The 19,053-nt window shown below is 36.1% G+C and overlaps 1 protein-coding gene across 1 annotated transcript in view; it reads left to right on the top strand.

Moving 5' to 3' along the window:
• Positions 1–19,053, top strand: part of TENM2 (teneurin transmembrane protein 2) — a 979,370-nt gene that overhangs the window by 61,796 nt on the left and 898,521 nt on the right. Inside the window, exon 2 of the mRNA XM_024753416.1 lies at positions 13,892–14,167. Within this exon, the coding sequence (XP_024609184.1) occupies positions 13,892–14,167 (276 nt within the window). The remainder of the gene's footprint in view (positions 1–13,891; positions 14,168–19,053) is intronic.

The raw sequence follows: 19,053 nt of genomic DNA, 5'->3' as shown, positions 1-19,053 counted from the left end.
TTACTTTTGCTTCATGAATTTATTTCTGATTGACTGGAACTTAAAGAAGCATGCGACTGGAGGCATTTCTTTGTAGTTTAACTCAAAATATAAACGTAAAAATTTTGAATGACTGAACAACAGAAAAATTATGCTATTGCAAATATTTTAAAGTAGGGAATGGAGCTAGATTGGCCCAAGGCTTCTATTTTTAAATTATTTTAATTTTTAGGAAAAAACCTTAAACCACAGAAAATTACAAAGAATCAAGTATATAATACTCATAATTTCTAATGAACAAATGTTACTGTTTTGTGAAATTCGTTTCAAACCCTCTTTCTCCATGCCCCCCGGCCCTGAACTTCATCTCCGGAAGTAATTGCTATTAAAAACTTGGTGTAGATTCTTCCAGTTCAGATTTATCCTGTTAGTGTATATGTATCTGTATATATGCAGTGCACACCACTTATTATATTGTTCTCGTTGTGTTTTTGTAACTTGACATTTGGATTTTTAAATCCATGTCTATTGAGACCAAGACTATCACTTCCAACAGTTCTCTCCTCATAAAATTGCATCGTGTGGCAAATGGTGGCCAGTGTTAAAGCTTTGCAGCTCTTCTTGCCAGTTTCTCGGGAGACTTATTTCTTCCGAAAGTAAGCAGTGTCTGAATTAAATTACTTAACACGTTTGACTTTGGTGACAGCGTTGAGTGGATAGTGTGAAGATCGTGTTTTTGAAAACTCATCAGTTGATGCCTCTAGAGACTGAAATCCCCTTGAAGTTGTTGTCTCCATTGCAGGCCAACACATCCATCACACATTGAAAACAATGCTTGTAAGGCCCTTCGGTTGATGGCTCCATCCACTTTGGGAATATGTATTTTAGTGGTGAGATAGTCTCTGGTGTTGCTGAGACTGATTAGTTACAGCGTGGCTCACACCACCAACATAAAAGTGCTGATGGTGGAGTATTTCAGTTGTGATGACATAAGATTTTTTTCCCCCATTGGGCAAGCTTCTGCCTTCTATTCCTGAATTTCTTTTTGACTTTGAATTTATGTGACTCAACAACTCTCTGTAAGTCAACAGCTGGCAGATGCTAAATGTAATTAAAGCTTTACATGTGTTTGTAACCTACGACATGAGTTTGAAATGCAGGAAGCAAGGTGGGAAAGGAAGAAAAGGAAAACTCTTGACTCCGTTTCAATTATCCTCTCCCTGTTTAACGGATGCTAACAGGCACTAGGAAACTATGGTCTTGCTGTTTTCTACAAGCTCAATGGCTGGATGCTTAACATGGTTTTAGACAAGTATCTAAATCCTAACAGTAAACGGTGACGAAGCAGTTGATTTAAGGGAACTGATTTACAAACAAGAGTATATCATTAACATTTCTCCCCCAAATATTTGCAGTTACGAAGTAGACCCTGATTAGTCACTGAAGCAAAATATCTGCTATACATATGTTCACTTGGTGGTACACCGTGATCTATCCATCTCACTAGATGTCAGACTGTAGATGAGTTAATTAACTCTTGAGATCTAGAATAATTCTTCAGTGATGGGAAAGTCAAAATGTTTTCAAAACATCAAGTGCATGACGGAGACAGGGACCTTCATGAGTGCTGAGAATGCAAATGTCATATGCCTTTGTCAGAATTTCAGTTAATATTGGTAGCTTCTTTACTGACGTATCAAATCTTCTTTATATTACTTTGGGAAAGCAGGATATTACATTACATAATGGAATAAGCATTAAATATATCTAAATATACGCAGCTTAACTGGAAAAAGTATTTCATTTGTATAGTGGTAGAAAAAATTTGAAAATAGAATCATACCCATCGTTTTGTAGTTTTACACTTACTGGGTAACATAATAGTAATATTCATAATAGTAGCTAATATTTATTGACTACTTACTCTGTTCTACAATGTTCTACATTTATAAATATTTGTTCATCGACGCAATGACCTTTTGAGGCAAGTACTGCTGTAATTTCCTCCATTTTACAGGTGAGAAAATTGAAACATAGAAATATTAACTAGCATGATCAAAACAACAGCAATATAGTCCTGAGAGTAAGTAAAAGAGATCTCTAAGCAGCTAAAACAAAACAAAATAAGGACTAAAAAGGAGCTGAAGTCAGAAATCTGAAGATTGAGTTGCAAGCTAACAGTAGGCCTTCAGTGTGGGCAAGCATTGCTCTCAGAGCATTTGGGAGATTAGACCTGAACTCAGAGCAAGAGGGAGGGCATGAAACTGAGATTCCTGCGTTCAGCTGGAAATTGACAAGAGACATGTGGTGAATGGTATCACTTGGCCTGAAAGGAAGCGAATACACATTTTTCAGGAGACAAGAATCCTCAATTTAGGCCCCTGTGATTTTTAAAAATTAAAATAAACCCATGTCAGCTAAAATTAAATCTAATTAAGGATGTAAGAAAACAGACCTTTATAATTAAGAGTGAGCATCAAATCAACGAACAACCAGTTTTGATCTTTAAAGTCCTAAAATGTTAGAATTTGTCAGATACATACTTTCAACTGTATATAATATGCAAGTTAGCAAGTACGATTATGATAGAAAAACGGAATAGAAACACTTAGAAAGCTATATAAATTTTATAAATGAAACACATAATTGTTGAAATAAAAGGTTTAGTACATGCAGTAAATATGAGATCAGGCACAATTAAAAAGAGAATTGGCCAAATGAAAAGATAACCAGAAGAAATTGGCAAGAGATGGCACAGAAAGAAAAAATGTTAAAAATATAATAGAGACACTAGGAGAGAAGGATGGTCTTAGTTTAAATTAGTGATGACAGTAAAGAGCATGGGAGTGAGTTAATATTTAAGAGACAATGGCTGAGAAATTTTTAGAATAAAGAAATCATAAATTCCCAGAAATTGGAGGAACAGCTTATATCAAGTAAGATTAGAACTCTAAATAGACTAATGTAACATACATATTGTAATCCCTAAAGCAACCACTAAAAAAATTATGTTAAGCGAAAGCTTAAAAGCCAATAGAAAAATTAAAGTGGAATTTAAAAAGCAACTGCTAACCCAAGTGAAGGTAGAGAAGGAAATACAGAAAGGAACAACAGAAAAGGGACAAACAGGAAGAACAGCAAAATGGTGAACCTGAATCCAGCCGTATCAAAAATTACATTAATATAAACGAACCATCACACCAATTAAAAGGAAAAGATTGTCTGAGTAGTTAAGTAGCAAGTTCCAAATATATGCTGTCTACAAGAGACACATTTTAAATACAAAGGCACAGAACAGTTGAAAGCAAAGGAAGGAAATTAGACATATAATATGTTCACTGTTAACAGTAAACTTAAGAAAGCTGAACAGTTTCGCATCAGGCAATGGTGGTCTTAAAATACACTTTAAGACCACGAGTATTACCAGAGAAAAAGATGGATATTTGATAAAAGGGTCAATTTGCCCTGGTGATAAAAAATTGTATGTGTCTAATAATATAGTTTCAAAAAGAAGCCCATGAAGAAGAAAGGTGGTGGGGGGCGGGGGAGCGGAATTGACAAAAGTAAAGGGAGAAAGAAAAAATACATGATTAGTTACAGATTTAACCCTTTCCTCAGTAACCGATAGGACATCTAGACCAAAAATATCAGTAAGGATGTAGAGGACACCATTTTTAATCATCTTGACCTTATAGACATTTATAGACCACTACATACAACTTTAGAATACACTGTATTTTTCAGTGGTACATTCAGCAACATTTACTGTATTCTGGGCTACAAAGTGAGTCTCAGTTAATTTCAAGAAGGAATCCTAGAGAATTTGTTCTCTGTCCACCAAGTACTTAAGTGAGAAATCATTAATAGTAAAGAAATCTAGACAAGTCTGAAATATGTGGAAATAAAACTACACACTTCTAAGTTACCCATGCATCGAAGAAGTACAAGAGAAATTAGAAAATATCTGGAATTGAATGATTCAAACGTATCCAAATTTGTGAGATGCAGCTGAAGAGGGGAAGATGATAAGTTTGTATTTTTATTTCAGAAATAAAAATTGTTTTCAAATCAGTGATCTACATTTCTACCTCAAGAACCTCGAAAAGGAGGAGGAAATGAAACCCAGAATAAGTAGAGATAAATAATCAAGATAAGGGCAAAAATTAAAGAAATAGAAAAGAAATGAAAATATTAAAGCCAAAAGCCGGTCCTCTGAAAAACTGATAAAATTGATAAAGCCATAGCTAGAATAATCAAGAAAAAAAAGAGGGAATACACAAATATCCCAAATCAAGGACATTGTCATAAACTGTGACAATTTAGATGAAATGGACAAATTCCTTGTAAAATATAATTAATATTAAAAAACAGATATTATCTCAAAAATTTATTATTATCTCAAAATAATATTATCTCAAAAATTTATTAGAAATAATCACTACATATTGATGATAAAACTATAATTATTCTAAACATATATGTACCTATAATATAGCCTTAAATAGAGATAAAGCAAATATGGATAAAGCTATGGGGGAAAACACCCATCACAGTAGGAAATTTCATCATATAACTGTCAGTTCTTGGTAAGACAATCAAATGGCAAATTAGTACCATGTAGAAAAATTGAATGCATGGTTAATAATTTTGTTTAATTGACATATATAAAATCTTGCATTCAGTAATTAGAGAACATGTGTTCTTCTCAAATACACATGAAATACTTATAAAAATTTAGCAGGCTATGAAGCAAATGTAAAAATTGTTCAAAAGTTTAGTAACATAAAAATGATGCTCTCGGGGCTTCCCTGGTGGCGCAGTGGTTGAGAGTCCGCCTGCCGATGCAGGGGACACGGGTTCGTGCCCTGGTCCGGGAGGATCCCACATGCCGCGGAGCGGCTGGGCCCGTGAGCCATGGCCGCTGGGCCTGCGCGTCCGGAGCCTGTGCTCCGCAACAGGAGAGGCCACAACAGTGAGAGGCCCACGTACCGCCAAAAAAAAAAAAAAAAAAAAAAAAAATGATGCTCTCTAGCCAAATACAATTAAATTAGAGATCAAAACCAGAAATGTATACAAAATACCCCAATACATTTGGAAATTTAATAAATAGGTTAATCAGGAACATGAAAATATTTAGATCTAAACAACAGTGAGAATGCTGTGAATCGAAACCTCTGAGATGCTGTGAAAGTGGTCCGTAGAGAGAAATATATAGCCTAAACTGCATACAATAAAAAGGAAAAATGGCCGAATACTGATGACGTAAGAAATCAACTTTTAAAGATATGGAAAAGATCAATAGACTATACTCAAAGAAGGAAAGAGCCAAGGGATAATTTGTATACATAAGTATAAATAAACTAGAAAATATGTAGAGATAGTAGATAGAATCAGAAAAGCAAAAATTTGTTTTTTTGAAAGACAAAAACCATTATTCAATCACTGGTAAAACCAATCCAGTTAAAATAAAGCACAAATAAATGATGTCAGGAATGAAAAAAAAAAAAGACAGCATCCTATTGATACAAACCTAGCAGAAATTTGAAGGGACTTAAAAATATTTGGATAACTTTGTGCCAATCCATTTGAAGACATAGATGAAATGGGCACTTTCCTAGAAAAATGTATTGTTCCAAAATTTTCAAAATCAACTCAAGAATTAAAAAGAGCTAATAATTCTGTAATTTTTTTTTTTTAAAAAGCAGAGTTCATTTGTAAACTGATGATGATCATTATATTATGTACATTTGTTGTGTGATTACTACGTGGCAGGTAGTGTTCTAAGCACTTTTACCTGCCTTATCTAGTTCAATGCTCACAAGAATCTTATGAAGGCAGGTGCTATTTTTACGTCTATTTTACAAATGAGTAAGTGGAGACTCATCAGAAGTAATTAATTCTGAGAATATATGGTCAACGAGTATTTTTAAAACAGACACTGGAACTCGCACTTTAACCCTAGGCCGTATGCATAGTGACTGTTTTACAGGGTTGCGGTCCTAATTAATTAGAAAACTGTATATAAAAGCATTTCGGACAGTGCCTGCCACATTCTGAAGTCCTCAGTAAAAGTAGGCTACTTACGTTCTCAAACTTAGAAGAGCTAGACCATTGGAGCTAACCCACTATTGTCCTTTGATTTCTTTATTTTTTCTAATTAATAAAAAAACTGGAGAAGCGAAGTCTCACAGGGTCAGATGACTGTATGCCTTTGTAATTCTCTTACATAGGATAACTGATTGGTATAGTTTCTAATACTGGAATGATTTTTAATCTTGTTGGAATTTTCATCAGCAGAAGAGAGTCTCCAGCTAGCTGGAGCATTTCCTTTCTATTTCTGAACTGGCAGTTGTTCAGCAGGATGCTTTGTTGTAGTCGCTTTTGGGTTTTCCAAGTTGGGCTTTGTTCAGGTTGGAATGTGTGAAAATGCCATATCAGAGGAGAATGCCACATTCACCTTTGGCTTTGAGGGGGTAAAGCTTACAGGAAAAACCTCAAATATTGGAAACTCTCCTCTCTTCACTAACCTTTGGTGTTTCTTTGATTTGGAATGTGTTTATTAACATTGGAGTGATTCTAGTTACGAATTGGATAAGTTGTGACATGTCAGACAGAGATTCAGATAGAGACCAAAATAATTATTATACAAGTTTAGAAATACCAAAATATAAACATTTAGGTGCTCTACACAAAAGAAAATTTCGATTCTTAAAGTGTATTTTTGAAATATAAATATTGGACCTAAATTTTATGAATAATAATGCATGTACATCTACTCTGTAGTTTTAAGCCACAGGATTTTTTGTGAACAGTTTTGTCAACATTTGGGAAACTATCTGAATGTGTAAAATCAGATGAACTTTAGAAGGGCATTAAGAGAGAGTTGATGTGAAGAATTTCAGTATACACAAGCATAAAATTTAGAATTCGTAAGTAGTTCCTTCATTGGCTTTAAAATTGTTACCATTCCATGTACAAATATGTAGATTTTAAATTTTTATGAAAATAATATTTTAAATAATGTTGGTAACTGATTTCGACTGATTTTTTTGTGTAGCTTACACATATCTTTAATTGCTCAAAATTTAAAGTATTGACATTCAATGTAAGATAATAATTTGGTGATACATTTTGATGAATCAAACCGAAATGAAAGTTATGTTTTATCTCTTATAATTTCGATATTTTTCTTGATAGCTTTCTATTTTGCAAAAGCTTATAGCATCTGATTAAATTCACTTTCTGTGATAAAGAGAACTATAACATTATAATTTGTGTTTTTTTCTTAAATATCTGCTAAAAAGTTTGGAGTGAGTATTCATTCCTGGCTTTAACGTGTAGAGTCTAACATTTGCTTGAGAAAAGTGACCCATGTTTATTTACAAGAGATTCTCTTTGTCTTAGGATAAATGATCCTAGAAAAAAGGCCACTTCCAAAAGGAATCAGTGTTTAGAAAGAAGCAATATTTCATATTAAATAGTAAGAATAATTTATTGTGACTTTATCTTGAGAAAATAAGATTAATTATCAAGAGTATATTTTATTTTATGTTTAATACAATTTATTATTCCAAATGTGCTATAATTATTCAAAAGGATAAAGAATAACAATTTGTGTGGGGCATGATATACATTTTATGGCACAATTGTATGACTGTACAACATTACAGCTTTCATTCCTAGTGGCATTTTGCAGCATGATCACAGGGGGTCATATTTTGCAAAAAAAATATTTGATGGATTCATTAATTTTCCAAAGGGCCTCTCATTAACCTTTTATTTAAATAATTATCTTTCCTCATTCAAGTTGAGATTTTCCTGGTTCTTGGTATGATGAATGATTTTTTTTTTATTGTATCCTGGCTATTTGAAGTATTATGTTTTGAAAATCTGGATCTTACTTAAATCTTCTGTTTCAGCAGGTCTCCTCTGACACCAAGCCAGGGGGGAAAGTGGGACCCTGAGGCTTGACTGCCAGGTGGAGGTGAAAGCCCAGGCTCCTCACGTGACCCACTTTGACAAGGGCGGGAATTGGGGTGAAGTGGGGAGGGATGCCTCCTTGTTACTGGGCAGAGTTGGGTTTTCAGCCTCGCCACTGGGACCATGCAGATACCAACCTGGTTGAGAGGGAGAGGGGCACCTCCTTAGAGTTCCCCATGAGTCCTCCAATGGTGGTGAAGCTAGATTTAACATTTATCCTCCTCTGACTTCAGCAGGGAGAGGGAGGGGTACTTCAGTACCACTGCGTGTAGATGGAAGTCTAGAATCCCCTCATGGACTCCAGTGACACCTTTGCAGGGAATCAGGGAAAGCTCTTTGCCACTGGGTGACAGTAAAAGTTCCACCTCATCACTCAGTCTTCTTTGATTCCACCCTGGTGTGTTTGTGGAGGTGGGGAAGGACCCCTCATAGAAGTAGGCTTTACTTTGGGTTTATTGTATCTGCTTCCATTGGTATTTCCAATTTGCAGATTTCTCCAGCACCACGTCTGGAATATATGAGGCAAAAAGAAAACCCGGAGAACTCAGCTACATTTTTCCTCAGGTCCCAGGACCCTAATAGATCTGTCTTCTTCTCAACCTCTTTTAGACTCATTTTATGTAGTTTTTGCATGTACTGTCCAGGGATTTTAGCTGTCTTTAGTGGGAAGTGTAGAGAGACGTGGGAAACTTTATCTTAATCTAGAACCAGAAGTCCATCATCTTTTGATCATGCCGATGTTCATTTCTGTTTTCTGTTGTTAACAGCTTAATTCTGTTAAATCTTCATTATTTTGTGTCCTTGATTACGATCCTAGTGTTTTTTAGCATCACTTTTATTGATTTCATGGATATCTGCATCTTCACAAGTTTTATAATTTAATCTCAGATTGGCACCGTATTACTTCCTGTTATCAGCAACTAACTGATGATATAGACATTAATACGGTGGTTGATATGAGAAGAGATACGAGTAGTAAGTGGGTGGGGATAGGTGGGGATTAATTTCGTAAGTGATCACTATTGACTAGTTTCATGTTATAGCAACTTTTGCTTTCCCGTGTGAAATTTCTTCCCTTAAGTTCAGGGGACTCACATAGTAAACATTTAGTTAATAAAAGTTTTCTGTATTGTACCCGCCCCCATTACTACGGTTAACTTTTATCTTCCTGCCCTCATAGTAAAAATCTGTTCAAATGCTGACATTTTCAGTGCTATTTGTATTCGCTGGTATTACCATGACATGATAATTCTGACTTAGCGACATATGTGCTTTTCCTACTTAAAGGTTATTTCAAAATGCGAGAAGTTGGGAAAAACTTAGAAAATAAAGCCAAGATCACAGTGCACTGACACATCCTTCCTTAGGATTTTTTTCCCCAAATAAGATTAACTGGTCAAAGGATGACTCCTGATACCTGTTGCAAAATTTTTCTCTAAAAAAGTTTTGGAAAGGATCCAGGTCATACACTGAGATTATGATTTAAAAAAAAAAAAGACAACTTAAAGCAAAAGAGACTAATCAATGGAGTTATTTTTAAAGACTTGCGTTCTGCTATCCTGATCACCTAACAGTTTTTAGACATTGCTGTTCTCTCAGTGTCAATATTTAGACATTGATAACACCTTAAATTATAATAAAATTCCATGATATAAATATCATTGCTTTTGTGTAATCATTCATCTATCAAAATATTGACTCTGGCCTTGACAGTGTAATATGGGGCCACATTAAGCAGTGTATTGGCAACAGCCGTAAAACACACACCTGAGATGGAAGGAGTTGGAGACATCATCCACACCCGCTTTAATTAGTGATCTAGCGAGGTTGGAGGCAGATAGGGGGTGAATATGTGTTCCATGAATGTTGCAGTATTGTGCCTCTTTTTATCCTCTGCAAGATAGTAAAGAAGGAGTGAAATGTTGACTGCTTTCCACTAGAAACCTTAGCTTGGAGAATCACACAGTGACTAGTTTCTCTCTTCTATTCAAAGCTGCCATGGAGCTTAATAAAGACATAATTATACAAGATGAATTAGAGCCAAATCAGTCTTCCATCAATGAGCAAAGTAAGTGTAAAACAATAAGTTGACATAATATTAACATTCCCCTGTACTATTTACATGCTAAGCAAAGTGGTATAACATGAGGACTTCGTCTAAGCCAAAATACATGAAAAATGTTTGTCTGAAATAAATTCACATAGAGGAGTGCTTGGGAAACTGGGTATGGTAAGAGCAAATGGAAGGGGACGTGATAACTTCTCTGTGGAGTAAACTCCCAGTCCCTCGTGTCTACCACTAGGTGAACATCTGGTGGGCAAGCTGCGACAGGATGAAGGGTTGGAGCACCGGATGACCTTTCATGGCTCCCTGGCCCTTTTCTCTATAGTATTTATCACTGTATAGATTGTACTTTTTTATGTGATTCTTTGATTAATGCCCCTTTCCCGATTAGACTGTAAATGTCACAGACTGTATTTTTATACTTCTCACTGTTATATCTCCAAGGCCTAGCACAGCACTAGGAACAGTAAATATTTGTTGAGTGATTTAATAAATGTTAGACCAGTCTTTCCTTTCTACTATATCTATGGCTCTCCAGCTTCATATATTAAACCAGCAAATTTGGGAAAGACTTGGTCCAAAATCTGCCCCAGGTACTTAGAGTGAGGTTTCTCTTCTGTGAGTTTGTTGAGGACAAAAAGATACCAAACTAGGAATTGTGGGGAGCGGGTAACATTGGGGAAGTGTGGTCCTAGTGGAAGATGAAGCTGAGGAGTTTAGAAGTTAGAGAATTTTTGAGGAAACAATTCTGTTTTTAGAGGAAAGCCTGCGTTTCTATAAGTGTGAACTTATTTAACTTTTTCTGGTGAATTTGGTATAATACCTTCAATTTTCTTTACAATGTTTCTTGGCAGCTTCAGGTATGTAAGCTTGAAGTTGAAGCTCTTGAAGTACACTTTTTTCTTTTGTAACATTGTGATTACTTGAAAAATGCATGCAAATTTTCACTGATTTATGAAGATCTCAAGTTTGTTTTAACAGAAAAATATTTTTATTTCTTATCATCAAGTAAATGTCATAACCAAAGAAGGGGCACCGCATTTATTCCACAGTTCCCCATGCCCTAGGCTCCCTGTCTATGACTTCTAATACCCAGATTGAAGAGCACGTGGGCTCCTCAGAAAGCTGAGGCTTCCTTTGCTCACAGGGCTGTTTCTCTTTTCCTGAGGAGGTCTTTGAAGCTAGTCCTGGATAATGAGATGTAAGAAAACCATCAGGAAAGTTGCCTTAATTTCAAATGGAATCATAGAGCTCAAAATTCCCACATGTGGAATAAAAACATGTATGTTTTAGTTTGGGTTGTTTTCCTTTATTGGAGGAAAAGGAAGCAATATCCCTCATGACCCTCCAGAATGAATGTGAGCTCTGAAGACAAGATGGGAGAATGCTCATATGAAATGACTGAAGAATGAGAAAAGCAACAGTAGAGAGAAAAGTATTATAATATCAGATATATATGAACTCAATAACTTTAGTTTTATAGACTACTGAAACTGAAATATACATTTTAGTGTACAATTAGAAGACAATACCTAATTGCCAAGGACGCAAACTGGAACAGAATACATTGGGTAGAGAATTTCAGACAGCATCATGAAACTGTGCCCAGGGAATAAACACTTAGAACTGCACTGAGTGGTGGTGGAAACACCCCTCTTCCCTGGACAGGTAGTAGGAACTGACCTCGCCCCCAACAGAAATATTTGCTTGGGTTGGCTCTCCAATGAACAGGTTTCACTCTCCAGAAACAATTGTGTCAAGTATTGGATTTGATCCCATTTACGCAGTGAAATAAGCTGTGGAAGTTCAGTGTGCAGTAGAGAAGGGAAGGGAAAGCCTCAGAATAAAAACACTTGTGTCTATCACAAATTAACCTTATACTAGGTTAATATAAACAGTTATTTGGGGCTTTTTAAAAATAAAATCTGAGAAATGATATCATGAATGTAGATGATCATAGTGTTAATTATATCATGAGTTTGGAGACATGAGTGGCTCTAATGTAATCAATATATAGAGAGTGAGTAAGCCCATGGCTTTGGTGTTATTTAGAAGATTTTCTTCACTTACAGCATAAGAGTGCATTTCTTCATTACATTTATTTCATTGCCCATAAATTGGGTAAGAATTAGAAAATCAGATTTACATGTCAGTAAATACAGTGGACCACATGAGTCCATCTAATATGCAGTGAAACCTTAAAATGTCTTTTTAAGAAGCTGAATGTTAAAGCACACGGATAGATAAAGCATTCACTGTGCAAAAATGTTGCCCAATTGGTTTTTGATTGAGACCATTTGACATTGCAGAGAGAGCGTAGGCTTGGGGTCTGCAGGTAGAGGTGATTCGTGGATCTGCCATTTGCCCAGGTGTGACCTTGGAGACAGTATTTAGCTTCCCTGTAAAGTGGTTAACACCTAAACTGCTGTGCTTTTATGAGATTGAAATGAGATAAAGCCTATTAGAGTACCTGGCCCCATGCCCAACACATGGTGGCGTAGATGTGTTCAATAAATGCCTATTCTCTTCTGCTTCCCTTCAAACCACAGGCCCACCCCTGCACTCCCCACATGTGCACACATTCACTGTCCTTGATAAAACCCACTTGTGGTTTTAAATTATGTTAGCAAAAAGAAATTGATACCATTTAAAAACAATATCATATCGTATCACTTATATGTGGAATCTAATTAAAAATGATATAAATGAACTTATTTACAAAACAGAAACAGACTCACATATCTCGAAATCAAACTTGTGGTTACCAAGGGGGAAACGTGGGGGGAAGTGATAAATTAGGAGATTGGGATTAATATATACACACTACTATATATGAAATAGATAACTAATAAGGACCTATTGTATAGCACAGGGAACTCTACTCAATACTCTGTAATGACCTATATGGGAAAAGAATCTGAAAAAGAATGGAGATATATATATGTATATATATAACATATTCACTTGGCTGTACACCTAAAACGAATACAACATTGTAAGTCAACTATACTCCAAGAACAATTAATTAAAAAACAAAATAAAAGTGGACTAACTCTATCTCTAGGATGCTCATTTAACTAACACCTTACCTATACTCACTTAAAAAAAAAAAAAAGAACAAACTTGGGTGTATGTATTATCACATATAAAAACACACAGTGATTCTGAGAGGAATTTAAGAGATTAATACCCAGATTTTACAGAAGAGAAAACTGGGGCTCAAGTTGTTAAGAGAGACTTGCCACAATGAGTCTTACCAGTGGAAAGCTAGGACTGGTCCCCAGGTCTCCTGGCCACCACTCCCATTTATTGGAGGATTAAGCTTCTTTGACATGAAGACAGACTGCTCAAGGATCAGATCCAGGTTTTACTACAGTCTAGATGTGTGACCTTGGGTAAGTCACTTAAATTCTCTGTTCCTCAGTTTCCTTATTGACAGAATGATTCCAGTAATATTATCCTCATCATAAAGTCGTTGTGAAAATTTTAAATGTAAATTAAAAGTTGCAGAATAAAAGATGCCTGGAGCAAAGCACGTGCTTGGTATATATTAGCTCCTCTTATAAATCCAGTGTTTTTATCAGCTACATGGTGCTACCTAGACAACAGTAAATACTTAAAATTTTTTCAAATAAAATCTGAGCATTCTGTTCTAGGATTAAAATTAATCTTAGACGTTTACTTTTTTGTTGCTCTTGTTCTCAAATATACCCCAGTATCCTAAATTCTCTTGCTTAGCTGTATACTACAGCAAATCAGGTATATTTTTTGAACAGGAAAATGTCTGTCTGCTTTTTGTAAGAATAAATTTGAAGTTTGAAAGCATTTCACAAATTTTAATCGGTCTCTTTGTTGCTGTCACCCTAGGAACTAACTTCACCCTTGCAGAGCTGGGGATCTGTGAGCCCTCCCCACACCGAAGCGGCTACTGTTCCGACATGGGGATCCTTCACCAGGGCTACTCTCTGAGCACAGGGTCTGACGCCGACTCCGATACAGAGGGAGGGATGTCTCCAGAACATGCCATCCGATTGTGGGGGAGAGGGATAAAATCCAGGCGCAGTTCCGGCCTGTCCAGTCGTGAAAACTCGGCCCTTACCTTGACTGATTCTGACAACGAAAATAAGTCAGATGATGAGAACGGTAGGCCTGCTTCTTAAATATTTTTTAATGTTCTGGGTACTGCAAAATGTGGGGCTTGGGATGTTTTTGTGTTTTAATAAAGAGGCATATAAAAACCATTCATTTTCTTTGAAATCGACCTTGTCTACCCACGCTGAGCTGGGGGAAAATTAACCAGCAAACCTCAAACACACAAAAAATGAGGAGAGAATTTTAAAATCACATTTTGATGATAGCACACTATTCAGGCATCGTCAGTTGGTCTTATTAGCAAGTAAATTGCATCGCAAAAGAAGCAACTTGATAAACTATGACCTATACCTAGAAAATGTCCTCTCTCCACAAGTTTCTAGGTCTTTGTATTGATTTCCCCTTCCCAGTAAATGGCACCCTGGGTTATTTTTTTTCATGAAGAACTCTTAAGAATCCTACCTTATCTTAGACTTTCATTTCCAGGCGGCAATGCCTCATATCCGTATTGGAGATCAAACTTGGAACAGATGCTCTGGAGTTTAATAATGACAAATAGGAAGAGACTTGTCTTCAAAAAAGTATTCTCGTCTGTGTTTACTTTTCTCCTTGGTACCTATGTAGGTTCACGGCTTCCCACACCTTCTGTCACAAATCACTGTTGCTTTATCCATCAGCTTTGTGGATGTGTTTTAATGAAATTTTGAAAATTGAATGCTTCCGATCATGAAGCAGTAAATATAGGGAAGCCTAAGCAAGTCATTAAAGAGAGAAGGTGCTTATTTGTGGCTTTCTTAGCAACTCAGGACCGTGTTGAGTCCAAAACATTTTTTAAAAGATAAATTGCATTAGGTATGGTGGATTTATTGAGAAAACATCAGATGCTATGTGGTTTGTTATGAATATATTGTGTGTTTGCTAAAAGAATTACCGTTAAAATGTTTACAAATAGATCAGTTAAGAAGGTTTCCATAAATATTATAAACCTCTACTAGAGCAGCTCTAAGTATTTTCTTTCCTTTAAAAAAATAAAAGAAAGAAATTGGTAGGCAGGCAGCTTGTTGTAAATACAAAAGCATAGCTAAATATCGTTTATTCTCCAAACCGTGTTGAAAACACATCATTTCCTGGGTAAGTTGCATATATTCTAAAAGATGTCACTGTGTTGCATTTAAATTTATGTTTAATTGTGAAATAATTTATTCTACAGTGAGGACAAGGGGATGTGTCTTCCTTATGTCTCAGTTCAGGTAGCTAATCAAGGTGTCCTCTCAAGGAAAAATCTGCACTTGACTCCTTTTGAATTTTAACAGAATTCTGACACTTGGTACATTCAGCACTCTAAAGGTGCTTATTTGTTGGGAAATTACTTTCAGAAGTTTTCATAAAGGCATACATTGAATCCATTTACTGATGTACTTTTTCCACTTCAGTGTGTGTCAGGTACTATTTAAATGGAGGCACTTTGATTGCCTAATAAATAAAATCATTTGTAATCCAAGAATTTACGGCATATCTTAAACAAGATATTTTAGCAAATGTTCCACGGTTGGAATTCTCGCTGGTCTCATGGGCACCATCTATAAAGAATTATTTGTACATATTCCTAGAATTCACACCCTTTCTTTTTTAAGCTGTATACATCTTAAAAACTCAACGAATAAGGGGAGGTTTCCAGAGAAGAAAAGGGAGCAAAAAGGCTTGCCTTGAATTTACCTACAACTGTTAGAGTTGAGGGGATTTTACAGGTAAAGATGTAAACCAACAGTAGTTGCTTTTTTCCAATATCATTTGAAACATATTCAGTTTTCACCTTGCGGCACTCTGTATAAATCCCTGTGTACTGATAGGAAATAAACCCTTAGATACAGTGTGGCGATTTTTCCCTGTAATGCTAGTTCTAATACAATCAGAATTGCATAAAGGACTTAGATAATGTACTTAGAACCAGGAAGCCGTTCTTTTCTTCCTGAATCTGGCAGAGCTTCTGAAGGGGGGATTCTGAAGCCAGAGTTCAAGCTTAGGTGATAGATGGTTATTTAAAAATGTACAGATAGAATGTGTTTCCTTTTTTTAAATTTTTTTCAATATTTCACAGATTCCAAAGATGTATATGACGCATGCTCTTTTCTCCTTGGGGGCCAGAAATAAAAACAAGAAATTGTACACGTCACATCATAAACTCCTCAACCAAATAAAAAGTGAGGTGTGAGCTACTCTGCAGCCTGAGGTGTTAACTTCAGTCAACTTCTTGCCCTTTCTTTTTGATAAATTCTATTTAGCTCCCCCCAAAAAATCAATGCGTTTTCACCTCACTGGTTTTATGAAGTTTGGGAATGTATTATCATATAGATTGACAGTTGCCCCACTGGTTCCACACCACAGCATGGACACTTACAAAGCCATCATTAATTTCTCACACTCGTACTCCGCCATGGCTTCCTCCGTAATAAACACTCTGTCCTTCAGAACCAAATCAATAACCTTTTAGATATGCTTCTCTTGAAGAGGAAGTAACGAGAATCTATACTCTGAGAAAGAAGCCCTCCAATTCCATTTTAGATTTTAAGGATATGTGGCCATGGAATGAATCTTTTCTTTGGACCCCATGTATTTTTATTTCATTTTTATGGTGGGATCTTGGGGTACAGAGATTTTCACAGCGCTTACTTAAAATTGCCTTAAAAAATTCCTAGTGTGGTTTTGCTAAGCATAGGTAGCAAGTAAAGACATATCTCAAAAATCAACTTGGCTTTCTATAGCCTAAAATATGGATCCAACCTTCAAACTCATGTAATAAAAACCCCTGTCAACAGTTCTTCGTACGTGCTGCTGTGACAAAAATGACCTACTAGTAACCAGTAACTTGAAAGTCCCATCACGCCAAACACACAGGTGAATTTGTCCTATAAATGCATTTATAAAGCAGGCTGGCTCTCGGCACCTAATGGATTTGTGTGAAGTGTGTTTGGGGAACCCAGGTGCTATTAGATTGTGAGTCCTCTTGGAAGAGGTCTGTAGTGTTCCTCTCTCCTCAAGAGAACTTGAGTGCACCCAGGTATTCGTCGCAGGTTAATGGAGACATGGGGCGTGAACTCAGATGGGAGACAGGCGTTCCCTTAGTACCAGGACACTGTCTGTAGATCGTTACCTCCAACTACATGGCCTTCATTTGTCCTAGGAGGTGAGTTTCATAAGTCTTCTTTCTTTCTCTTCAAAAAGCAGCTCTTCAGTAGATTTTACATTAGAGTATCCTGTAAGCAAACACACCCAAGACCTGCCAGTGGGTTTCTATTTCTGTCCCACTCTATTCCTCTTACATATTCTTAAATTTATTTTGTGTTTTATAATCCGCTCTACTCCTTTCTCCCCGCCCCCAAGCCACATGTAAAAATTACAGAGTGCCCGGAACAAATATAAAATCGTACTAACAGCACCAGACAGTGATAGCCAAGAGCTCATAATTTTGCTCTTCACAAAAGCAAAAATGTTCAGAGTAGGAATAGTTAAAGAGGTAAGTACAAAATCATAGGGTAATAGTTGTACTTTTGATGTTGATATGTGGCTGATTTCTTTTTCAGCCAGATTTTACGGGAAAAAACTTCCATGGTGGCTAAAGAAAATGTTCCTCAATCCCTTAAAAATAAAACAAAAATCACACTTTAATCCCTTTTGGATGACCGTTACTTCAAATTGCGTTTCTAAACTTTATCTTTTTTTTTATACTTTCAAATTTGAAAGAGCAGCACTTACAAAGAAGAATGTGAAATGAGTTATCACGGATAGAAAAAAAGTGAAGGGCGTGAGCACCAAATGTCGCAGGTTCTTAGTCTTGTCTCTTCCTAAATGCAAGGATGATTTGATTTTAATAACTCTGGTCCAGTTCCCTGCACGTCCACATACTAGCGGCTCTAGGGGCACCTTATCTTACAAAAAGTTATTCAGGGGAGTCCTAAATATATGATTATCACAGTGTTAAAATACAGCTGATAATAGTATAGAAACAGAAACAAAATTTAGGAATATCGCATTGTCACATGGCATGATACAGAAGCAAGAGGGAAACTGATTGGTATTTTGCAATTGCATCTAAATGGGACCTCAGAGATTCAGGTTTTTGGCATATTAAGCAGTGCTTGCGTAACTTTAAAGTAGAACAGAGTACTTGAAGGAGTGTAAGAGTATGTGCCTGATTTCCAGGACTGCATGTTCCAGATTATAAACTTTAGTGGCATGGTTTTTCGTTATTTATATATTTCTTTCTTTCCTTTGGTGGTTTCTTTCATGTTTGTTAATGCTCAGAGGGGCTATCAAGCAATGGCTGCATTCAATAAATACAATAAAAAAAAATGAAGCATTAAGCCTTACTTTTGGCAAGGGCAGCCTGATTATTACACATGTAATCTCCAGGCCTTCAGGGAGACATTGGGTTTGGTGGATAATCATTTGCTTTTTAAGCTGCTGAGTTTCTGATGTCTGTAGTTTCACTTCAGTTAAGAGCAAAGGCAGTAACCAGCTGAGACGCACCATGTTCGTGTCAGCTCGCGATTGGAAGCCTCTTAACTCAGAAGAAAACTCTTAACTTTTTTGCTTATTGCTCGGTCACTTTTTAGTTTAGTTGTTGTTTGTCAAGGATCAAATTAAATTTAAAGATGGGGGAGAGATGTAATCAAGTATTAAATAAAATGAGTTAAAACTAAGGAAGTTGATAGTATATATTTTCTACACACAACTGAATCAGGATGAATTGCTCAGAACCTAAAATCAAATCAGACAGGATTTGAGAAGTGCATATGAAAAGTAATGAGACATTTCAGTTACCCATTCTGAAACTGGGATGTGTGAGGGGAAGGGGAAAATTTCAAGTGATACATTTGTAAATAGAACAGAAATTGCAGATATGTACCTATTACGTCTATATGCTTATACACAAAGGA

The sequence above is a fragment of the Neophocaena asiaeorientalis genome, unplaced genomic scaffold, assembly GCF_003031525.2.
Source record: "Neophocaena asiaeorientalis asiaeorientalis breed wild unplaced genomic scaffold, Neophocaena_asiaeorientalis_V1.1 scaffold268, whole genome shotgun sequence".
NCBI classification, from domain to species: Eukaryota; Metazoa; Chordata; class Mammalia; order Artiodactyla; family Phocoenidae; genus Neophocaena; species Neophocaena asiaeorientalis.
Note: the sequence above shows the minus strand (reverse complement) of the source record. Positions and strands in the feature narration are given on the sequence as shown.